This window comes from Myxine glutinosa, unplaced genomic scaffold, assembly GCF_964187855.1.
Source record: "Myxine glutinosa unplaced genomic scaffold, kmMyxGlut1.1 SCAFFOLD_2582, whole genome shotgun sequence".
Taxonomy (NCBI): domain Eukaryota; kingdom Metazoa; phylum Chordata; class Myxini; order Myxiniformes; family Myxinidae; genus Myxine; species Myxine glutinosa.
In genome coordinates, this window is record NW_027618676.1 from 32,914 (window position 1) to 54,015 (window position 21,102).

Sequence of the window (21,102 nt, forward strand, 5' to 3'; positions counted from 1 at the left end):
TAGACTTGCTGGTCCTATGAACTTATTTATAAAGGAATACAATTGGCAGAAAATTGAATGTAATCTAATAAGCAATTTGAATTATATTGCTAGAAATTACAAATAAGGTGGTTCCTTCTGCATAGTTTGACCCTGAATCTCATCTTACGAACCGATCGCACCGATCGCAACAAAATTTTGGGTGGGTAATCCTAGGACCCCCTGGAGTAAAAAAAATATATGAATGATCGTTTTAAGGCCATTTTCCCCGCTAGAGAGGGGGTTGGCCTTGCGGGCCCCATAACAATCATGGTTCCCTGTTTGAGGCAATGTTTTTATGGCCGGATGCCCTTCCTGACGCCAACCCTTAGTTGCCTCTTACGATGCGCAGGGATACGGTGTACCTATTCTAAACCGGGGTACACACCGGGATCATTCATCCCAGCAAGCTGGTAATCAATTTGCCGACCTCGGAAGGATGACAGGCTGAGTCAACCCCCCTGGCGTTAATTCAGCGATCGACCGGGATTCGAACCCAGGATCCTAGGATCTCAAGCCGGCACCCTAACCGCTAAGCCAACACAAATAGGCTATATAATTTTTCCAATTTTTCCAAACACGATGGAATAATATTTACCGATATGAACAGTGATGTGGCTTTTGTTGAAATTCTATGTACCAGGAGAGAGTAGATCGACTCCTGACGAACTCTTCCTATATAAACGTGCGGCTCCGAAGTAACACGGCAGCGTGTGCAAAGCGACTGAGAAACAGGTGTAGCGGCCGCTTCCGTGTTACAGATTCGGCACGCACTCTTCACACATAAACGTGCGACTGAGAAAGACGTGTAGCGCCACTTCCGTTTTGCAGAATTCAATCTTTTTTCAAAATGGGCGCCATGTACTGTTTAGATTTTGATGATTTGTGTGTGATATGATTCAATGGATGTTTATATAAATCGTTTAAAATAAAAAAAGCCTCCAATTTCTGATATTTTGCCGTTTCATTTGGGCCTCCCAATTGAAACCAGCCCGTAGGGCGGGTACCGTTACTAGTAGATAAAATTGAAGAAGAGCATGCACCATAACATGTGGTGGTCATTTCCAAGCTTCTATATGATGTGTTATTATGTGCATCGAGGGTATTTCAAGTCGATCATGGTAATGTCAGTGCAATGGCCTGAAATGTCGAGCCTGTCACTAAATAAGGAATCAACAGCGGCAGTATTGGCATGATTTTCTGTTCCAAGGTATGTGGGGAAGGTGTCCTCTACACACACCTGAGAACAGAGATAGCCTGGTATAATTCACAACATCGTGAGCACAGAAAGAAAGTGCATCTGCCAAAGTGATTTTTGGAGATGGTTGATAGTGAAATGGAGGTGAATCAATGGACAAACACAAAACATGTGATACTCATCGTTTGAATTTCCATCCGGTTTTTGAACTAATAAGTTCTGCAAGCAGTGATCACCACCGTGAAGGAAAGAACATCTGAACTGTATCTAACCTTTAAAAACAGCAAATCCATATAAAGTGAATAAAAATTTTTTTTTTTAAGCATGACATCCATTACAAAATGCTGTGTAGATGCCTTTCTGCTTCTTTCATTTGCATCACAAGGCTGTGGGGTAGCATTATTGGCTGAGGTGTGGCTTTGCAGCTGATGCGATGTCCAGTGCCAGTTTGGGCAGGAATTTGGAATTTGTCCAGGGTGCTGGTGATAGCTCGCCTACTCTTGAACATGTATGCTTAACAATTATTCCTCGTATGCCAATTTTATCAGCCACTTCTGGAGTGGGAGTGAGTGAAAGAAAGAGAGGAAGAGAGCGAGAGGGTGTGGGGGAGAGAGGGTAGGGCAGAGAAAGAGAGAGGATAAAGGAGAGAAAGAGAGGGACAGAGGGTGTGAAGAGAGAGAGAAGAGCACTAATAAGGGGAGAGAGGGTAGGGGAGAGAAAGAGCAAGTGTGGGGAGAGAGAGGGTAGGGGAGAGAAAGAGAGAGGATAAGGGAGAGAAAGAGCAAGTGTGGGGAGAGAGAGAGAGGGTAAGGGAGAGAAAGAGAGCGGGTGTGGGGAGAGAAAGAGAGTAGGGGAGAGAAAGAGCGAGAGTGGGGAGAGAGGGGGAAAGGGAGAGAAAGAGAGCGGGTGTGGGGAGAAAGAGAGTGTAGGGGAGAGAAAGAGCAAGTGTGGGGAGAGAGAGAGGGTAAGGGAGAGAAAGAGAGCGGGTGTGGGGAGAGAGAGAGGTTAAGGGAGAGAAAGAGCGATTGTGGGGAGAGAGAGGGTAGGGGAGGGAAGAGGGAGGGTAAGGGAGAGAAAGAGAGCGGGTGTGGGGAGAGAGAGAGTGTAGAGGAGAGAAAGAGCAAGTGTGGGGAGAGAGAGAGGGTAAGGGAGAGAAAGAGAGAGGTTAAGGGAGAGAAAGAGAGAGGGTAAGGGAGAGAAAGAGAGAGGGTAGGGGAGAGAAGAGAGAGGGTAGGGGAGGGAAGAGAGAGGGTAAGGGAGAGAAAGAGCGATTGTGGGGAGAGAGAGGGTAGGGGAGGTAAGAGAGAGGATAGGGGAGGGAAGAGAGAGAGTAAGGGAGAGAAAGAGCGATTGTGGGGAGAGAGAGGGTAGGGGAGGGAAGAGAGAGGGTAAGGGAGAGAAAGAGCGATTGTGGGGAGAGAGAGGGTAGGGGAGGTAAGAGAGAGGATAGGGGAGGGAAGAGAGAGAGTAAGGGAGAGAAAGAGCGATTGTGGGGAGAGAGAGGGTAGGGGAGGGAAGAGAGAGGGTAAGGGAGAGAAAGAGAGCGGGTGTGGGGAGAGAGAGAGTGTAGAGGAGAGAAAGAGCAAGTGTGGGGAGAGAGAGAGGGTAAGGGAGAGAAAGAGAGAGGTTAAGGGAGAGAAAGAGAGAGGGTAAGGGAGAGAAAGAGAGAGGATAAGGGAGAGAAAGAGAGAGAGGATAAGGGAGAGAAAGAGAGAGGGTGTAGGGAGAGAGTGGGTAAGTGAGAGAAAGAGAGAGAGGATAAGGGAGAGAAAGAGAGAGAGGATAAGGGAGAGAAAGAGAGAGAGGATAAGGGAGAGAAAGAGAAAGAGGATAAGGGAGAGAAGGAGAGAGTGGGTAAGGGAGAGAAAGAGCGAGGGTGTGTGAAGAGAGAGAGGATATGGGAGAGAAAGGGAGAGGGTAGGGGAGAGAAAGAGCGATTGTGGGGAGAGAGAGGGTAGGGGAGAGAGAGAGTGAGGGTTTGGGGAGAGAGAGCAAGGGTGTGGGGAGAGAGAAAGAGGGTAAGAGAGAGAGAGAGAGGGCAAGGGAGAGAAAGAGAGAGGTGTGTGTGTGTGTGTGTGTGTGTGTGTGTGTGTGTGTGTGTGTGTGTGTGTTTTTGTTTCTTTTTAAGAGCTCATATCCCACACTAGACCAGATGACACTATTCATTACTTTGTGATTCGGATGAGCAGGATTGCATTCCTCAACCATACTTATTGACAAATAATTAGTTTTGCCCAACTTTTTGTGTCTCTGCCCACATGCGGTTGTCTGTGCCAACACCCATGTCTGTTGATGTAGGGTGCAGCAGTGCGAGCTGGAGGCCTACACCGTGGAGACCAGATCGTAGCTGTGAATGGCGAGAGCATGAAGGGAGCAACTCATGCACACGCCTTGGATGCCCTAAAAAGGGCCATTGGAACTGTGGAGCTGACGGTGCTGTCGTGAGCAACACCATGACTTGATCAGTCACCTTCGTAACACTGCTTATTGGAGTTTCAATTTTTTATTACTTTTTCCTGTTTATAACTCTTTAATAATAAAATAATAATAATACTAAATACATTTACATATGATCTTGTTCGTTGGAGTTACTTTTTTGTGAATGATCTTTTTTTAAATCCTTTTTCTTTCTTCACCCTATCAACCCTTCGTAACCCCCACTCCTGGAACTGTATGCAAACCTAAAATGTGGTGTAATTGTCTCACGTTTTATCTACTCGAGCTCTCAAAGGTTAAATTATCAATTTGGGAACATTTTTAGCATCATAAGCAGTCATTGCACCAACATCAACATACAAGTTGCATCTCTTTAATTTCCTGGAGTCGACAAGCAAACATTTGTTCTTCTTCATGTGATTGCACCGTGTTTTTAATCTTTATTTTTGGCTGCACATACTTGGACATGGCACAGTTTGAATGTTGTTTTACTAATTTAATTTTTTTTTTTTTTTAAACAACTACTCACAGGTTATTGTGCGATCCTACTCTCGCCGAGAGAGCTCGACCATAGATGGGCGTCCAGAAGTCAGTCGGCCGGTCACACCCGGGGCGCGCAGACGAGCTAAAACGGTCTGATTCACCAGATACAAACCACTACCGAGTAAACGCCTCCGGTTGTGTCTGTAACTCGGACTTTGTAAAGTTTCACCAAATTGATTAGCAAAACAAACCATTGCTTTTTGTTGTTGTGCGAAAGCGCGCCCACACTGCAGTGAGAAAACCACAGCCCAACACGGGAACCCATTGGCATCCACTGTTCACCATTGCTTGGAATTGGGCACAGGGTAAAAATTACTTGGAATTGTCTGTTTTTTTCTGGATTTTTTTTTCCCCTTTTGAGATCAAATTGGATAATATAGTAATCATATATATTCTGAAAACAACTTGCAATTTAATTCCGATAAAAGTTTGGAATGAGAACACTGAAAACTGTCACTTTGTATTCGGTCATTTCGAATACAACTGAAGAGTAGTTTGTTTTTCTTTTTTGTGAGCTACTAATATAGTATTTAAACTGTTTTCACTAGAATGGTTTTAAATGCTGTTGTTGTTGTAAATTTATGCGTTTGGAGTTCATGAAACTACATTTTCATCATTTTTTTCTGCATTCATGTAATCCTTGTGTGTCTTTCCATATTGCATCGTAAATGAAGGAATAAAATACTTTTGCAAATCTGCCTTTTTTTTTATTTGGAAATCAAAAAGCATTAAGAAGAAGAAGAAGAAGAACCACCTATAGAGGCCATTTTTCCCCGCAGAGCAGGGGTTGGCCTTTTTCGAGCACCGTGGTCCCCTTTTTGAAGCAATGTTTTATGGCCGGATGCCCTTCCTGCCCCCAACCCTGTTGGTCGCCTCTTGCGACACACAGGGAATTACCAGTGAACTGGTACTCGATTTGCGGACCTCGGAAGGACGACAGGCTGAGTCAGCCGCCCTGGCGTTGGTTCAGCGATCGACCGGGATTCGAACCCAGGATCCTAGGTATCCCAAGCCGGCACCCTAACCGCTAAGCCAACACCGGGCCTAAATCAAAAAGCATGATACAACTCTATTACTATGATGTATATATACTTCCTCTATCTACAACGACCCCAATGCGTTAACAATGTGGTTGGCCAGAGGGAACGATTCTGGCCCGTCTTTCTGGAACTGCTTGACCAGGCCTCGTGTTAAAGACGCCGAATGATCTTTAACATCCATCAATGCCTCAGGAGTTGGCAGACGGGTCCTCCAGCTTTTAACGTCCATCTGATGGAGGGCACATACATTGATGCTTCCCCCTGCATGCAAAACACCATGGTGGCAGTTTATAACTGGGTTGGAATTCAAACATTGCAATGCCCTGAAATGGCCATGATGCTTGTAATGTACAAGACTCGGTGGCCTAATAGGTTAGAGCGTCCACTCTGAGTCTTGGAGTTCGGTGCTTCACGCCCGAAGGAGAGGAAGAGAGTCATACCAAAGTCAGTCATACCAAGGCATCCCAAAGAGTTTTAAAGCAGTACGTGCTGCTTCCTTACTTGACGCTCAGCATTTACAAAGGATAGAGCAAGGACAAACAACCATAGGTTGGCAACCATTATGGAGACTTTAGGGGTCCAATGGCCTCCTCTACATTGAAATTCCTTGTAAGGGAACTCGCATTATAAATCCAGGCTCAGAGGTGATTGCGCATACCTTTAACCTCATTTAATTGCGCATACCTTCCAGGTATTATTCATATCATGATCTTTAAAATTGTAATCATGCTCAACATTTTTGGCGATTAGTCACTTGTGTAGTGAAGATAAATGATATATGATTCTCATCTTGAATGACTTGTATTAACATTTTAATTCCACAAGTTCAGACTTGGAGTGTGCGTCAATAGGTTTGTGAACAAATACGAGAAGGTTGCATGTGGAAGTCCACAGACTTGGATGCAGTTATTGCAGGTACTGCTCCTCTATCAGATGTAGAAAATGGCTTCAAGGATAAAGGAGTTTAATCTCCGAGGAATGAGACAAAGAACTGTGAAAATAGATTTCTTCATTTGTGGTTGAATTTGTTTTGGGTTTTTTTGTTTTTCCAAATATGACAATTAGTTTAGTTTCTTTTGTTATTGAGCAGAGTGGTATTTTTACTTCCGCCACAAAAGATGGATGGAGTTTATGTTTTCACCCCTGTCTGTCTGTTTGTCCGTTTGTGAACAAGATGTCTCACAAAGTTGTGGACGGATGTGTGACGAGGAAGAAATGATTAGATCTTGGTGAGGATTCGGATCCGGCTACTAGAATTTTTAAAGTGATTCTTCACCATTGGGAGATAGGGCCAAAAACGATACATAGCAGGATATCTCAAAACGTTATGGACGGATTTGGACGAAACTTGGTGGACATGTTGTGTGTGGGACAAGGAAGAATCGATTAGATTTTGGTGAAGATCTGAATATGGATTCGGATATGAGAATTATATATTTTTAAAGTGATTCTTCACCATTGGGAGATAGGACTAAAACCAACATATAGCAGGATATCTCAAAACGTTATGGACGGATTTGGACGAAACTTGGTGGACATGTTGTGTGTGGGACAAGGAAGAATCGATTAGATTTTGGTGAAGATTTGAATGTGGATTCGGATATGAGAATTTTTTTTTTAAGTGATACTTCACCATTGAGTGATGGGGCTAAAACCAACATATAGCAAGATATCTCAAAAAGTTAAGGACGGATTTGGAGGAAATGTGGTGGACAGGATGTGTATGTGACAAGGACGAATCGATTCGATTTTGGTGAAGATCCGGATTCGGATCCGGCTACTATAATTTTTTAAGCGATTCTTCACCATTGGGATATAGGGCCAAAAACGATACATAGCAGGATATCTCAAAAAGTTGTGGACGGATGATTTTGATTAAATGGGATTCTGTATCTGTATTGTTTTCTGGTCTACTCTGGAATACAAAACGTAAACTGTTCACCTGGCGTAGGTATGCTCTCTACTGAGTGCCGTTCTAGTAAAACTGTATTTCTATCATTTACGCAATTATCACATTGTCGTTATTTCCATTGCGGTTTTTTACATTTTGCAATATGATCAGGAACCGAACTCCTTAAAAACTTACAAATAATCTCCGCCAAATACAGTAAATATTATTATTCTTACGACTCGTTGTTTTTTTTGTTAGGTAAATCGAATATTATGAAAGTTTGATTGTTTTGCAAGATGTTTCAGATTACATACATTGTTGTTTTGTAGCAATGAAAACGATTCTGATGAATTTGGTGAGTGGAACGAAAGCCCATCAGAATCCGTGAGTATATATATTTTGTTTTGCTTTTTACTTTGCAATAATTGTCAACACCTGAGTTAAGGCGTTACATGATCACAAACCTCAAAGAAATGATAAAACAAGTATTTCTTTAAAATTTGTATTTTTATTTTAGAGGCCTATGGAAGAGTGTAACCGAAGGCAAAGAATAGGTATAAACTCGAGCCAAAAGGGAAACCAGGAGGAAAGAATGCTTAAATATTCCACAGTACAAAGGGTGTTGCAGGTGAAAGGAGGACAGGGTCTCCCTAACAACTTCAGAAGGGGAAACGGTTGTAGCAATGGTAGTGGTGGTGGGCATCAGACTTGAAAATACTTCGTTAATTTAATAATGACGAGTACCTTTGAGGGCACCAAACAATTGGACGCCAACAGTCTGTATGCCCCCACTCTCCCCTCCTCCTCTCTTACCCCTATAGTGGGATCTAACCGCGGAAACGGGGGCGGCTACTGCGGTTGTGGATGAGAAATGCGAGCTGCACTGTTTGCAGAAGTAGGCGGTTAAATGGTTGTTGATTTACGGCAGATAGGGACGGAGGTTGCGGCCCTGCGGGGGAGTCCACTTTTTCTCTTCTCGATTATCTATTGAATAACGAGATATTTTCCCACGAACCAAACGGGGTGGTCAAGGGTGAGCTTGTGCCTGGGTGGGGATCGATTAATATGGGATGTTGTACGGTCTTTACAGAGTCGTTTGGAATCCAATGCCCTGTACATATATAGTCGACTAATCCTGCAGATATGGTACAAAAAAAATTGCAGATTTAAATGAGTCTGGTGAGTTGGTTGAGGGGTTGGTACAAACCGTTTTTATTTTTTATTTCAAACCAAGCGAAGCAACCCAAACTTCTTTTTTCCAGCTGAAATTGCACCACACCAAATCTAGGGGCACATACGTGACTGCTGTTGCATTGGGCCATTTTACGCAACGATGGGCTTCTCCCCTCCACTGCAATGAGCCGTTAAAATAACTTTTTCAAATTTGGTTTTGACCATTATTGTGGTAACATTGCGACCCTGACGACCAAACCTTTGTGAAATGGACCACAGTGCTTGTAATATAATATGGCTTTTGCTGTGCTGGAATCCATTATGAGAAATCAACCGCCACAAAATTGATGCTCTCGATGAAACGGTGAACTCAACGAGCTGTATTTGTGGAAATTGCGTTATTTTATCAAGAGTGTAAAAGTTATCTGCTTTCATGCTGTAATCCGAGATATCTTTCGGAGAAATTTTTCGGATGGGTGCATGCCCATTTCTCGACGTAGGCAAACTTTGACATCTCATCATTTGTAAACTTGATGCCATCTCGATGGTCTTTGAACGGTCCGACATGATGAAAATTGCAAGGTGACAAATCTGGACTGTATGAGGGATGATTTAGATGTTTTCAACCCATCTCTGGCTGAACCTTGAATTTGGCTTTACTCAAAAAGTACTTGTTTAAATCAAAACAGCACACGTGACAATGTTGTTGGCTTTACCTACAATGCTTCGTCCAGGTGTTAATGCTACTTCCTGCATAACTTTCCTCATGATAGATGATGTTGCACAGAATCTCAGAATTAAACTATAACGTCACTCGGTAGAGCACATACCTCCACCTGGCTGAACAGTTTACGTTTTCTATCCCACCAATAGGCCGGATCTGGATTCGGACCTGAAGCAAAATCGAATCGGCTTGTTCTCGTCACCAAACCAACTCATCCACCAAGTTTTCTCATAATCCTTCCACAACGTTTTGATATATCATGCCATACGTATATCGTTTGTGGCTCCATCTCAATGATGAACAATCAATTAGAAAATTTAAAAAACTCATATTCAGATCTTCACCAAACTCAAATCAATTAGTCCTTCTTACAGACCGAACCCATCTACTAAGTTTCGTCCAAATCCATCCATAACTTTGACCTGAACCAAAATCTAATCAGCTTGTTCTTGTCAGATTTATGCATCTTGACATGCTGCTACATATCGTTTTTGGCCCTATCTCTCAATGGTGAAGAATCACTTAAATCTTTCTATCTAGATCCAGATCTTCACCAAAATTGAATCGATTCTTCCTTGCCACAAACACAATCTCTCCGCCAAGTTTTGTCCAAATCCGTCCACAACTTTTTGAGATATCCTGCTATATGTTGGTTTTAGACCTATCCCTCATTGGTGAAGAATCACTTTGAAATTAAATAATTCTCGTATCCGAATCCATATTCAGATCTTCACCAAAAACGAATCTATTCGTCCTTGTCACAATCACAACCGGTCCACCGAGTTTCGTCCAAATCCGTCCATAACTTTTTGGGATACCCTGCTATGTATCGTTTTTGGTGCTATCTCCGAATGGTGAAAAATCACTTTAAAATTCTAGTAGCCGGATCCGAATCCGGATCTTCACCAAAATCTAATAATTTCGTCCTTGTCACATACACATCTCTGCCAAATTTCGTCCGAATCTGTCCACAACTTTTTGAGATATCTTGTTCACAGACAGACAGACAAACAAACAAACAGACAGACAGGGGTGAAAACATAACCTCCATCCACCTTTGGTGGCGGAGGTAACAATGAAAGATCCACGTGAGCCTCTTACATGTATACTTATCGAATGTTAAACCGTGTACAAACGTACTAAATCAAGCAAAAAGTCCATCAATCCGTTCGTGCATAACAAGGAAGTCAGCTTTGTAATGCCACAGGTACCCAGTTTCAAAAGTATACACAAAAGGAAACGACTCAAACATTACAGGAAACTGATGATTTAGCTGCCATGGATAAACAATAGCACTAACCGCATGATTTCATTTTCACGCAAAGCAAATGTCAGATTACTGTAGTCTCCTTTTACAAGCATTTGAAACTGGGGAAGGAAAGCAAAAAAGCAAAGGCAGCGAGAATTTAAGCTGGAAAGTTTAAAAAAATCAAGATTTAGCATGAAACATATGAATGTACCCAGGAGAAGTCGGTGTTCTTGATGTTAAACTGATCAACATGAGAGGTTCACCCTGCAGCAAGGTACGTACACAGGAAATTTGGCAAGCCCACTAGCAAAGGTTCCACACTATAAAAACAGCATGAGACCTTCAAGTGCAAGCATATGGAACAGCACCGAGATCGCACTGAGCAATTTACATCCGTCCGAAGGATAACATGCTCATTGAGGAAGCACCAAGATGCTTTGCAGTTGAGTCGGGAATATAATACAGATGAGATTCCCCCTTCTCTCAACCGTAGATTTTGACTACAAAAAGCACCCATGATGAGCCGAACCAGATGTTTGGTTTTCCTGGGGTTTCGTTGCGAGAGACACGACTGTTTATAATCGTAGATTTGCATCGAAGCAGTAAAACCTTCCTGCAGAGTTAAAGGATATTGATTTTAAATAATAACTTTGATAAACTCAAACGAAACAAAATTGAATTGAAAATTCACCAAAAAAAGCTTCCTGATGAAAATGGAACCTACAACTTTGATGTTATGGCAACAACAACTACAACGGCTCATACTGCATGATCTAGGGGCTAGCTATTTACAGGCTGTGCAGTGGTTGTTTCCAATTGTGTAGTGGGTGTTTCCAGCTGTGCAGTGGGTGTTTCCAGCTGCGCAGTTGGTGTTTCCAGCTGTGCAGTGGGTGTTTCCAGCTGCACAGTGGGTGTTTCCAGCTGCGCAGTGGGTGTTTCCAGCTGCGCAGTGGGTGTTTCCAGCTGCGCAGTGGGTGTTTCCAGCTGCGCGTGGGTGTTTCCAGCTGCGCGTGGGTGTTTCCAGCTGCGCGGTGGGTGTTTCCAGCTGCACGGTGGGTGTTTCCAGCTGCGCGGTGGGTGTTTCCAGCTGCGCAGTGGGTGTTTCCAGCTGCGCAGTGGGTGTTTCCAGCTGCGCAGTGGGTGTTTCCAGCTGCGCATTGGGTGTTTCCAGCTGCGCATTGGGTGTTTCCAGCTGCGCGGTGGGTGTTTCCAGCTGCGCGGTGGGTGTTTCCAGCTGCGCGGTGGGTGTTTCCAGCTGCGCAGTGGGTGTTTCCAGCTGCGCAGTGGGTGTTTCCAGCTGCGCGGTGGGTGTTTCCAGCTGCGCATTGGGTATTTCCAGCTGCGCAGTGGGTGTTTCCAGCTGCGCAGTGGGTGTTTCCAGCTGCGCAGTGGGTGTTTCCAGCTGCGCAGTGGGTGTTTCCAGCTACGCAGTGGGTGTTTCCAGCTGCGCAGTGGGTATTTCCAGCTGCACAGTGGGTGTTTCCAGCTGCGCAGTGGGTGTTTCCAGCTGCGCAGTGGGTGTTTCCAGCTGCTTGGAGTCACAGTCAAGAGTGGCAGTCTGCTAAACATGGGTGTTGTGTGTAGGCCTGATGTCGCACATTGATGGGAAAATTCAAAGATGTGGGGATATTTCAGCAAACTTCACATGACCATTCTCCTCCATGATTAATGCCTTGACTTGGGCAGCGATTTGTGGATCGGTCGAGTCTGTGGACCATCCTGACCTGGAGGTCATCTTCAAGGGACTCACATCCATGCTTAAGGTCAGTCACCCATTCAGCTCCCCTTCAATACGATGACGCGCCTTCACCATACATGAGCATTATGAGTTCATGGATTTATTTGGGTCTGGCACCTTCTTCACAGAAAAATTTGATGACACCTTTACTTTATGCTCAATTTTATTGACATCCATAATTCACTGAAGTTGCAAACTTCTAAGCTCGACCTGAAACGACAGGAAATGTTACATTAATGAATGATGGCATATAACAGGCATGTGTGTAAGTTTGTATGTAAGATTGTAAGTTTATATTATTTATATTATATGTTTGTATCATATAATATTATGTTTATGTTTATATTTTAACTACACATGTATGTAAGTTTATATTATTTGCAAAAAATCCATGGTAAAAGTGTGCAAATGAATGACTTTTTCCTCGAATTTGGTGAACATCGTCACATGACATCACCAGCACTAACATCGCATCACGTGAAGAGGGGGTGTTGGCCATGCAGCTGCGACTGACAAAAAACTGTCAAAACTAGAACGGCACTCAGTAGAGAGGGTACCTCCACCTGGTTGACCACATCACTCAATGGTGAAGAATACCAACCAACAACCAACAGGCATTTTAAGGCCATTTTCCCTGCAAGAGCGGGGGTTAGCCTTGTGGTCCCCATGACAATCTTCTCCATTTTGCCCTATTTTCTGCATCTCCCCTTGTTAACCCCCTTGCCCGCATTTCTTCTTCCACCATCTTTAGCCAAGTCTTTCTCGGTCTTCCCCGTCCTCTACTTCCTTCTACATTCATTTCCATCACTCTTCTCAACCAGTCACTTTCATCCTTCCTCAACACATGACCAAACCATCTCAACCTGTTTCTCTTCACAGCATCAATCACAGGCAATATTCCCATCATCTTTCGCAATTCATCATTTGTCTTCCTATCTCTCAACGATACTCCGCACATCCACCGAACCATTCACATTTCCACCCTTTCCAGCCTTCGTTGCTGCTATACGTTCATTACCCATGTCTCGCTCCCATAAATCATAACACTTCTCACACATGCAGCATACACCTTTCCCTTCAGCTTCAACGACACTCCCCTCCTCGTCAGCACGCCACTCAGTTCCCGAAACTTCTTCCATGCACATCTCACTCGAGCAACCGTTGCCGAGTCTGATCCACCTTCTCCATTCAGCATGTCTCCTAGGTAACAAAATGTTTTCACACCTTCCAGCTTCACGCCGTCTCCAAGATTCAACTCAACATTTCCTCCATCTGCAGCTCGCTCTGTGCACATCTAACACTTGAATGTAGCTGCCACACTGGTTAATGACCCTCTCAAACCACTACATTTTTGATGAACCCACTCAGCGCACATTGTACATTGAATGGAATTCACTCCGACACCCTTCCTGCACACAGCACAAGGCCACTTCCCAGTTCTTTCCACCTCACCACATGCTTTACCACTTACCATCACCTTCGTTTTTCCGATATTCACCTTCAGACCTTTTGTCTCCATACATTCCTTCCACTTGTTCATCTTCTCCTTCAGTCCATCCATACTTTCTGCAATCAACACCACATCATCTGCATACAACAACTCCCACGGTAAACCCTCCTTTACGTTCCGAGCCAGCACCTCCATCACAGCTACAAATAGTCGTGGACTTAGTACCGACCCCTGATGCACTCCCACCTTCACCTCAAACTCACCACTGTTCCTGTCCTTCGTCCTTACAGCTGTGCGCGCTCTCTCGTACATTGCCATCACTACTCTGATCAACCATTCCTCCACTCCTAACTTCCTCAATGCCCATGTCACTACTTCACGTGGAACCCCATCAAATGCTTTCTCCAGATCAACAAACCCAAGAAACAACTTCTTCCACTTCTCCATGTACTTCTCCTGCAACTGCCTCACAATAAAAAGCGCGTCTGTCATTCCTCTTCCTGGCATAAATCCAAACTGCATTTCCTCAATCTTCACTTTCTTCCTTATCCTCCTCTCCAACACCCTTTCCAATACCTTCATTCCATGCTCCAATAACTTTATCGCTTGATACGAGCCACAGTCCAGAGGGTCACCATTCCCCTTGTATAGAGGGACGAGGGTACTCAGTTCCCAATCCACTGGAATGTGGCCTTCTTTCACCACCAGATTACAGATCTCTGTCATTCTCTTCACACCCCAATTTCCCGCTGCCTTCAACATATCTCCCACAACTCCTGTCGGCCCTCCCGCTTTTCTACTCTTCATTGAACAACTCTTCATTGTGCTTTGAATATTTCCCTATTGATTCTTCTTTTTTTGCAATTGTTTTTATGTTTTGCTATGCATTATGTTTTGCACTCTGTCAAAGCATCTTTGGGCTTCCTGAAAAGCGCTATATAAAAGAAATGCATTATTATTATTATTATTATTGCTTTTATCGCTTCCTCAACTTCCTTCTCGGTTATCTTCTCTGCCGGTCCTAAAACTGGGTTACTCTCCATGTTGCCATCCCATTCATTCTCTGCATTCAACAGTATTTCCATATATCTCTTCCATCTTCCTTTAATTCCATCTGGGTCCACAACGATTTGTCCCACTTCATCCTTCAAGCAACTCACCCCCATCACATCACACCTCTCTTTCGCTATCTGCTTTGCAATCCTGAATACCGCTCTCTGACCCTCTTCCAAATCCAAGCGTTCTCCGAACATTTTCCTGCATGCCTCCTGCGCCTTTGCTACCTCTTTCTTTGCAGCCTTCTTGGCTGCCTTATAACTTTCATGCTCTGCTGTTTCTGCTCCCATACCCTTCGCCTTCTGCCACTCCTTGAACTTCTTCCTCTTCTCGTCAATCTTCTTTCCAACTTCATCATCCCACCACCATGTTTCCGAGTGCCTCGGTGGTCCTTTTGTCCATCCACATACCTCACCAACGGCTCCCAACAGACTAGCTTTCATTGACATCCAACCACTTTCAAGCTCAACCACATCATCCTCTACCCTACTCAGCCTCTCTTTTAATGCCTCCCTCACTGTCACCTCTTTCAACCTCCACACCTTCATTCTCGGTTGGTACTTCACCCGCCGAGCTCTCCTCACACCTTTCACCCTTATGTCGCAGACAACCAGCGGTCCGTAGCATCCCAACTACTCATCCCAACTTTTTCTCTCAGCGGTCCGTCGTTTGTGATCCAATAACTTTCGTTCTCTGTATTCCCAGGATTTTCACCCATAGCCTACTTCCTTGTGTAAATCTCAACTCAAAAAAAAAAAAAAAAAAAAAAAAAAAAACATTTCTTTCTCTGTTCTCATTCGTTTATTCATTCTTATTCGTTCGTTCGTTCTTCGACCACGTGTTTCTCCCCCATTTCCCCAGATAGTTTTCACTCATTAACCTTCAATGTTTACACTTTCCCCTCAAGTTATGTATTCCATCATATTTTATAACACCTTTTTCTTCTTCTTCTTTAAAAGGCTGCTTTCGACTTGCTCACCAAATCAATTCATCCCAAAAAAAATATCCATCTCCTATAGTGCCTTTTTTCTACATTCCCTAAACTCTCCTGCACTCCATCCTCCATCCAGCGTCCTTAAACGTATTTTTAACTCGAAGGTCACAAGAAACTCATTTTGCAATAAATGTTCGTTTCCCATAAATCGTACACTTTCAAAAATCCAATCTCACCCCTCCCCTCCAAATCTTCCCCATAACCCCTCCCCTCCAAATCTTCCCCATCACCCCTCCCCTCCAAATCTTCCCCATCACCCATCCCTTTCAAATCTCCCCCCTTGCCCCCTCCCTCCTAAACTACCCCCTCACCCCTCCCCGCCAAGACGCCCCCTCGCCCCTCCCCTCCTAGACTCCTGCCTCACCCTTCCCCTCCAAATCTCCCCCATATCCCATCCCTTTCAAATCCCTCCCCTTGTCCCTTCCCTCCCAAACTCCCCCCTCACCCCTCCCCTTCAAATCTCCCCACCCTCATTGCTTCTCAATTTCCCCCCTCTCACTCCCCCTCCTCAAAGCGTCCTCCCCGCTTCTTCCCCCTTCAAACTCTCACCTCCATCTCCCCCAACCTTCTGCCTCGCTCTTCCCCCTCCTCAAATAACACCTCATTGTGGCTCACCCAATCACCATCAAACCTTTTGTCCGCCCCATCCTTCCCTTTCTCCGAGCTATTCTGAAATCTCTGACACACCTTCAACAGCTCTCCCTATCTCTTCCACCTCTTCCACATCTTACCCTACCCCTCCTCCCCCCTGTTCTGTATCTGATGCTCCCCCTTCCTCTTCATTAACGGTATGGACCTCAAACATCCGGGGCCTTCGTTCAAACTTAACTGATCTCTCCATACAGGTTGCTTCTGTCAAACCAGACGTGATCTGCTTAACAGAAACTTTCCTCCTTTATGATGTCTCTGATTCCATAGTATCTCTCCCGGGCTACTCCCTCCTCCGGTATGATAGACCTGAGCCTCGTCCTGGAGGCGGGGTTGCTATCTTTATCAAAAACTCTCTTCCTCACTCGCCCTGCACTGCACTCTCTCCACCTCACCCCCAGGAATACCTCTGGCTACGGCTTCCCCTTCGCTCCCACCTCTTGTTCATATGTGTGTTGTACCGTCCACCAAACAGTGATGACTCCATCTACATCTCGCTGTCTGATGATATGGACCAACTTCTATCTACTCATCCCAACTCTCTCTTCCTCATATGTGGTGATTTCAATTGTCACCATGCCAGTTGGCTGGGTGTGGGTACCTCTCTCACCAGCCATGGCTCTTCAGCAAAGGACTTCTGCGACTCACTGGGACTGACACAATCTGTCAATTTCCCGACCCGGATCTCAGTCAACGGAACATCTTCTCTTCTGGACTTGGTTATGACTAACTTCCCTGAAAATGTCTGCTGCTCTTCTTCTGCTCCGATCGGATCATCTGATCATGTCCTTGTTAAAGTGGACATCTCTCTGACCATCCTCAGGGAGCCTGCTCAGCGTCGACGAGTCTGGCATTTCACTCAGGCCAACTGGCACGGTCTTCAAGCAGCCATCAATCATCTGGACTGGTCTCCCATCTCTACCACCTCTGACATCAACTCATCCTGGGAATTCTTCCAAAGTAAATTGCTCTCTCTCATGCACAGATTTATCCCATCTCATCTTCAGTTGTCATACCCTTCCTCCCGTCCATGGTACACGGAATCTTGTGGTGAGGCTGTTGCCCAGAAACAACTTGCCTTCGTCTCCTGGAAAGCAAATCCAACGGAAGGAAATCTCATTTCCTTTCACAAAGCCCGAAACAAGTGTGTGTCCACCCTCAGGAGAGCCAGGAAACAATATCTCTCCATTCTCAAGACCGAACTCTCTTATCTGTCACCCTCTTCCAAATCCTGGTGGCATCTGGTCAAATCCGTTTCTGGTGTTTGTTCCCCCTCCATCCCCTCCCTTACCTCAAACGGCTACACAGCTGACTCCGCACGTGAAAAAGCTGAATGCCTCAACTCTGTGTTTGCCTCTAAATCTTGTGTCCCAAACCCATCCCTCTCTGTACCCACCATACCCAGTCGTACCCTGCTGCTCCTGGACTCCGTGTCCTTTCCTCCTGACAAGGTGGAAAAGTTTCTGTCAACCCTCGACTCTGATTCTGCAACTGGACCCGACGGCATCAGCCCACGGGTCCTAAAATCCTGCTCTGCTGCTCTATCTCACCCTCTCTCTGTTCTCTTCACCCTCTCTTTTGCTCAAGGTCAACTGCCATCTGCTTGGAAATCAGCCAACATCACCGCTTTGCACAAAAAAGGTGCAAAAACAGATCCTAGCAACTACAGACCAATCAGCCTTCTCCCAATTATCAGCAAAGTCATGGAATCCATCATTGCTTCGGATATGAAATCTTTCCTCTTCTCCAATGGCTTGATCTCTGATCATCAATTTGGTTTCAGACCAGGTCACTCTACTCTGGACATGCTGCTTCTGCTGTCTCAACAATGGATGGAGGTCCTCAATGCCAAACAGGAAATTAGAGCTGTCTCCCTCGACATATCACGTGCCTTCGACACGGTCTGGCACCCCGCTCTGCTCACCAAACTCTCCTCCTTTGGTATCCATGGAAATCTCCACGCATGGCTGGCGGACTTCCTCTCTAGTCGTCGTCAACGTGTGGCCCTGAATGGGTTTCTCTCATCTCCTCTTCCTGTTCAGGCTGGAGTTCCCCAAGGCAGTGTTCTGGGCCCCGTGCTTTTTCTGGTCTTCATCAATGATCTCTCTGACTCTCTCGAAAATCCTCTCTATCTCTTTGCTGATGACTCCACTCTCTGCCGCTCCATTCCTCTTCCCTCAGATCGGCAGTCTGCTGCCTCCTCACTCTCTGAAGACCTGGACAAAATCACAGACTGGTCAAACAAGTGGAACATGTCTTTCAATCCTGACAAATCTCACACTCTTACTATGTCTCTCCGAAAAGATCGACTGGACAACCCTCCCATCTACTTTCTCAACAATCCTCTCCAAGAAGTTCTGTCGCTCAAGATTTTGGGTCTCACTATCTGCCATGATCTTTCTTGGGAAAACCACATTTCCAAGCTGGCCTCCAAAGCCAGTCGCCGACTGGGCATCCTCCGTCGTGCGAAGTCCTTCCTCGGCACACCTGAGCTCCTCACCACATACAAGGCTTTCATCCGCAGCTCAATGGAATACTGTTCTCCCCTATGGGCCGGTGCTCCTGCCTCACACCTGGCTCGGCTTCACGATGTTGAATCCAAAGCTTTCAGAATCATTGGAATCTCCCGCGATGAAGCTATCTCTGAGGGCCTTTCACTCACTCACCGCAGGCAGGTAGGTGGTCTTTCTGTCTTCTACCGACTCCTCTCCGGCCTTGCTCCCCCAGCTCTCTCTGTGCTCTGTCCCCCAAATATTCCTACAGGTCGCACAAGATCTGCCAGCCACCCTCTGATGGTTAAACTGCCGAAATCTCGGCTCTCTGCTCACCTTCACTCTTTCATTCCTCTTTTCTCCCGCCTCTGGAACAAACTCCCACACTCACTTCAATCACACTCCTCCCTCCAGGTCTTCAAAACAGCTGTTCACCACCATCTCTTATCTTCCCCCATCCAAAACCTTGATCTTTTCTACCCCCACTAATTTACCCCAGATCCACCTTGTTTGAAATTCCAACTTCTTTCCTGGAAGTCTTGGCAGTGTCCATATGTTTTATACCTCTCCCACCCCCCCCCCCCCCCTTTCCCATGCCTTCCCCCCAAAGCCCTCTCCCTCCCACAGTTCTCTCGATGTCTCCATGTCTCTCGGTCCCTGCTCTCAAATGTTGTGTTTGTGTCCTTCCCGCTCTCTCCCCATCTTGTCTACCGCTCCCGATGTTATTTGTTTTGTGTGTCTGTTTGTCTTTCTGTGTGATTAATGTTCGCTCTTTCACGAGCCTCGATCTTGTATACAAAAAAAAAAAAAAAAAAAAAAAAAATTTCGACTTTTCCGCCCGTTTGGCGGGACGGGTCATATTTTCCAAAATTGACCTGATACGGGGATACCACCAGGTACCTGTCCGGGCAGCCGACGTCCCGAAGACGGCCGTCATCACACCGTTCGGCCTGTTCGAATTTTTGAGGATGCCGTTTGGCCTCAAGAACGCGGCCCAGGCGTTCCAGCGCTTAATGGACGGCGTGCTGCGCGATCTGCCATTTATTTTCGTCTATCTGGACGACATCCTCGTCGCCAGCACGTCCCGTGCCGAGCACCTCCTCCACCTCCGAACACTGTTCGGTCGCCTCAGCGAGCACGGCTTAATTGTCAACCCGGCCAAATGCCACTTCGGCACGACGACCGTTGACTTTTTGGGCCACCGCATCACCAAGACCGGGGCCGTGCCGCTGCCGACCAAGGTCGAGGCCATCACCACGTTCCCGCGTCCCCGTTCCATCAAGGCCCTACAGGAGTTCCTCGGCATGGTGAATTTTTATCACCGATTCGTGCCCCGCGCTGCTCAGCTCATGCGGCCCCTTTACAAGGCCCTCCGGGGCAAGCCGGCCAAGCATGACATCGTTTGGTCCGCGGCCATGGACGCGGCCTTCGCAAGCGCAAAACGGGCCCTCGCCGACGCAACGCTGCTGGCTCACCCGGTGCTCAACGCGCCCATCGCCCTCACTACGGACGCCTCCAACTACGCGGTGGGCGCCGTCCATGAACAATGGGTGGACGGGGTTTGGCAGCCACTCGCTTTTTTCAGCCGGCAGCTCCGGCCGAACGAGTTAAAATACAGCACATTCGACCGCGAGCTGCTCAGTCTATTCCTGGCCGTTCGCCATTTCCGACACCTCCTGGAGGGCCGCCCGTTCACGGCTTTCGTCGACCACAAGCCGTTGGTCTACGCAATGGCCAATGTCACGGAGCCGTGGTCGGCCCGCCAGCAGCGCCACCTCTCTGCCGTGTCGGAATTCACCACGGACATCCGGCACGTCGCCGGCAAAGACAACGCCGTGGCCGACTGTCTTTCTAGGGGCAGCGCGAACGCGGTCCACCTCGGCGTGGACTTCGCGCTCATGGCGGCCGACCAGACCACCGACACCTCGGTGCAGGCCCTCCGGGCGGCAGACACGGGCCTCCGCCTGGCCGACATCCCCTTCGCGGGCACCGTCCTGCTCTGCGACGTCTCCCAGGGCCAGCCTCGCCCCATCGTGCCCGTTTCCTGGCAGCGCCGCATCTTCGCCTCCATCCACGGCCTTTCTCACCCGGGCCGGAAAGCTTCTCAGAAGCTGATGTCGGCGTGTTTCGTCTGGCACGGCCTTCGACGGAACGTCCGCGACTGGGCCAACGCCTGCACGGCCTGCCAGCGGGCCAAGGTCCACCGCCACACCCGGGCCCCGCTAGCACCTTTCACCGTGCCTGCACGGCGTTTCGACCATGTCCACGTGGACCTGGTGGGTCTCCTGCCCCCATCGCGGGGGTTCACCCACCTGCTCACCATGGTGGACAGGACCACCAGGTGGCCGGAGGCCGTGCCCCTCACCTCCACCACCACCGCCGACGTGGCGCAGGCGTTCATCGCCACCTGGGTCGCGCGCTTCGGCGCACCGGCGGACATCTCGTCCGACCG

General features: G+C 46.7%; 1 protein-coding gene across 1 annotated transcript in view; it reads left to right on the forward strand.

The window, feature by feature from the left end:
- The window catches only part of LOC144889320 (multiple PDZ domain protein-like), a gene marked incomplete at its 5' end in the record, with an annotated part of 36,595 nt that extends 31,706 nt beyond the window's left edge, over positions 1–4,889 (forward strand). The window contains 2 exon segments of the mRNA XM_078769446.1: positions 3,515–3,657; positions 4,184–4,889. Of these exon segments, the coding sequence (XP_078625572.1) occupies positions 3,515–3,657; positions 4,184–4,226 (186 nt within the window).
- Between the last annotated feature and the right edge of the window lie 16,213 nt (positions 4,890–21,102).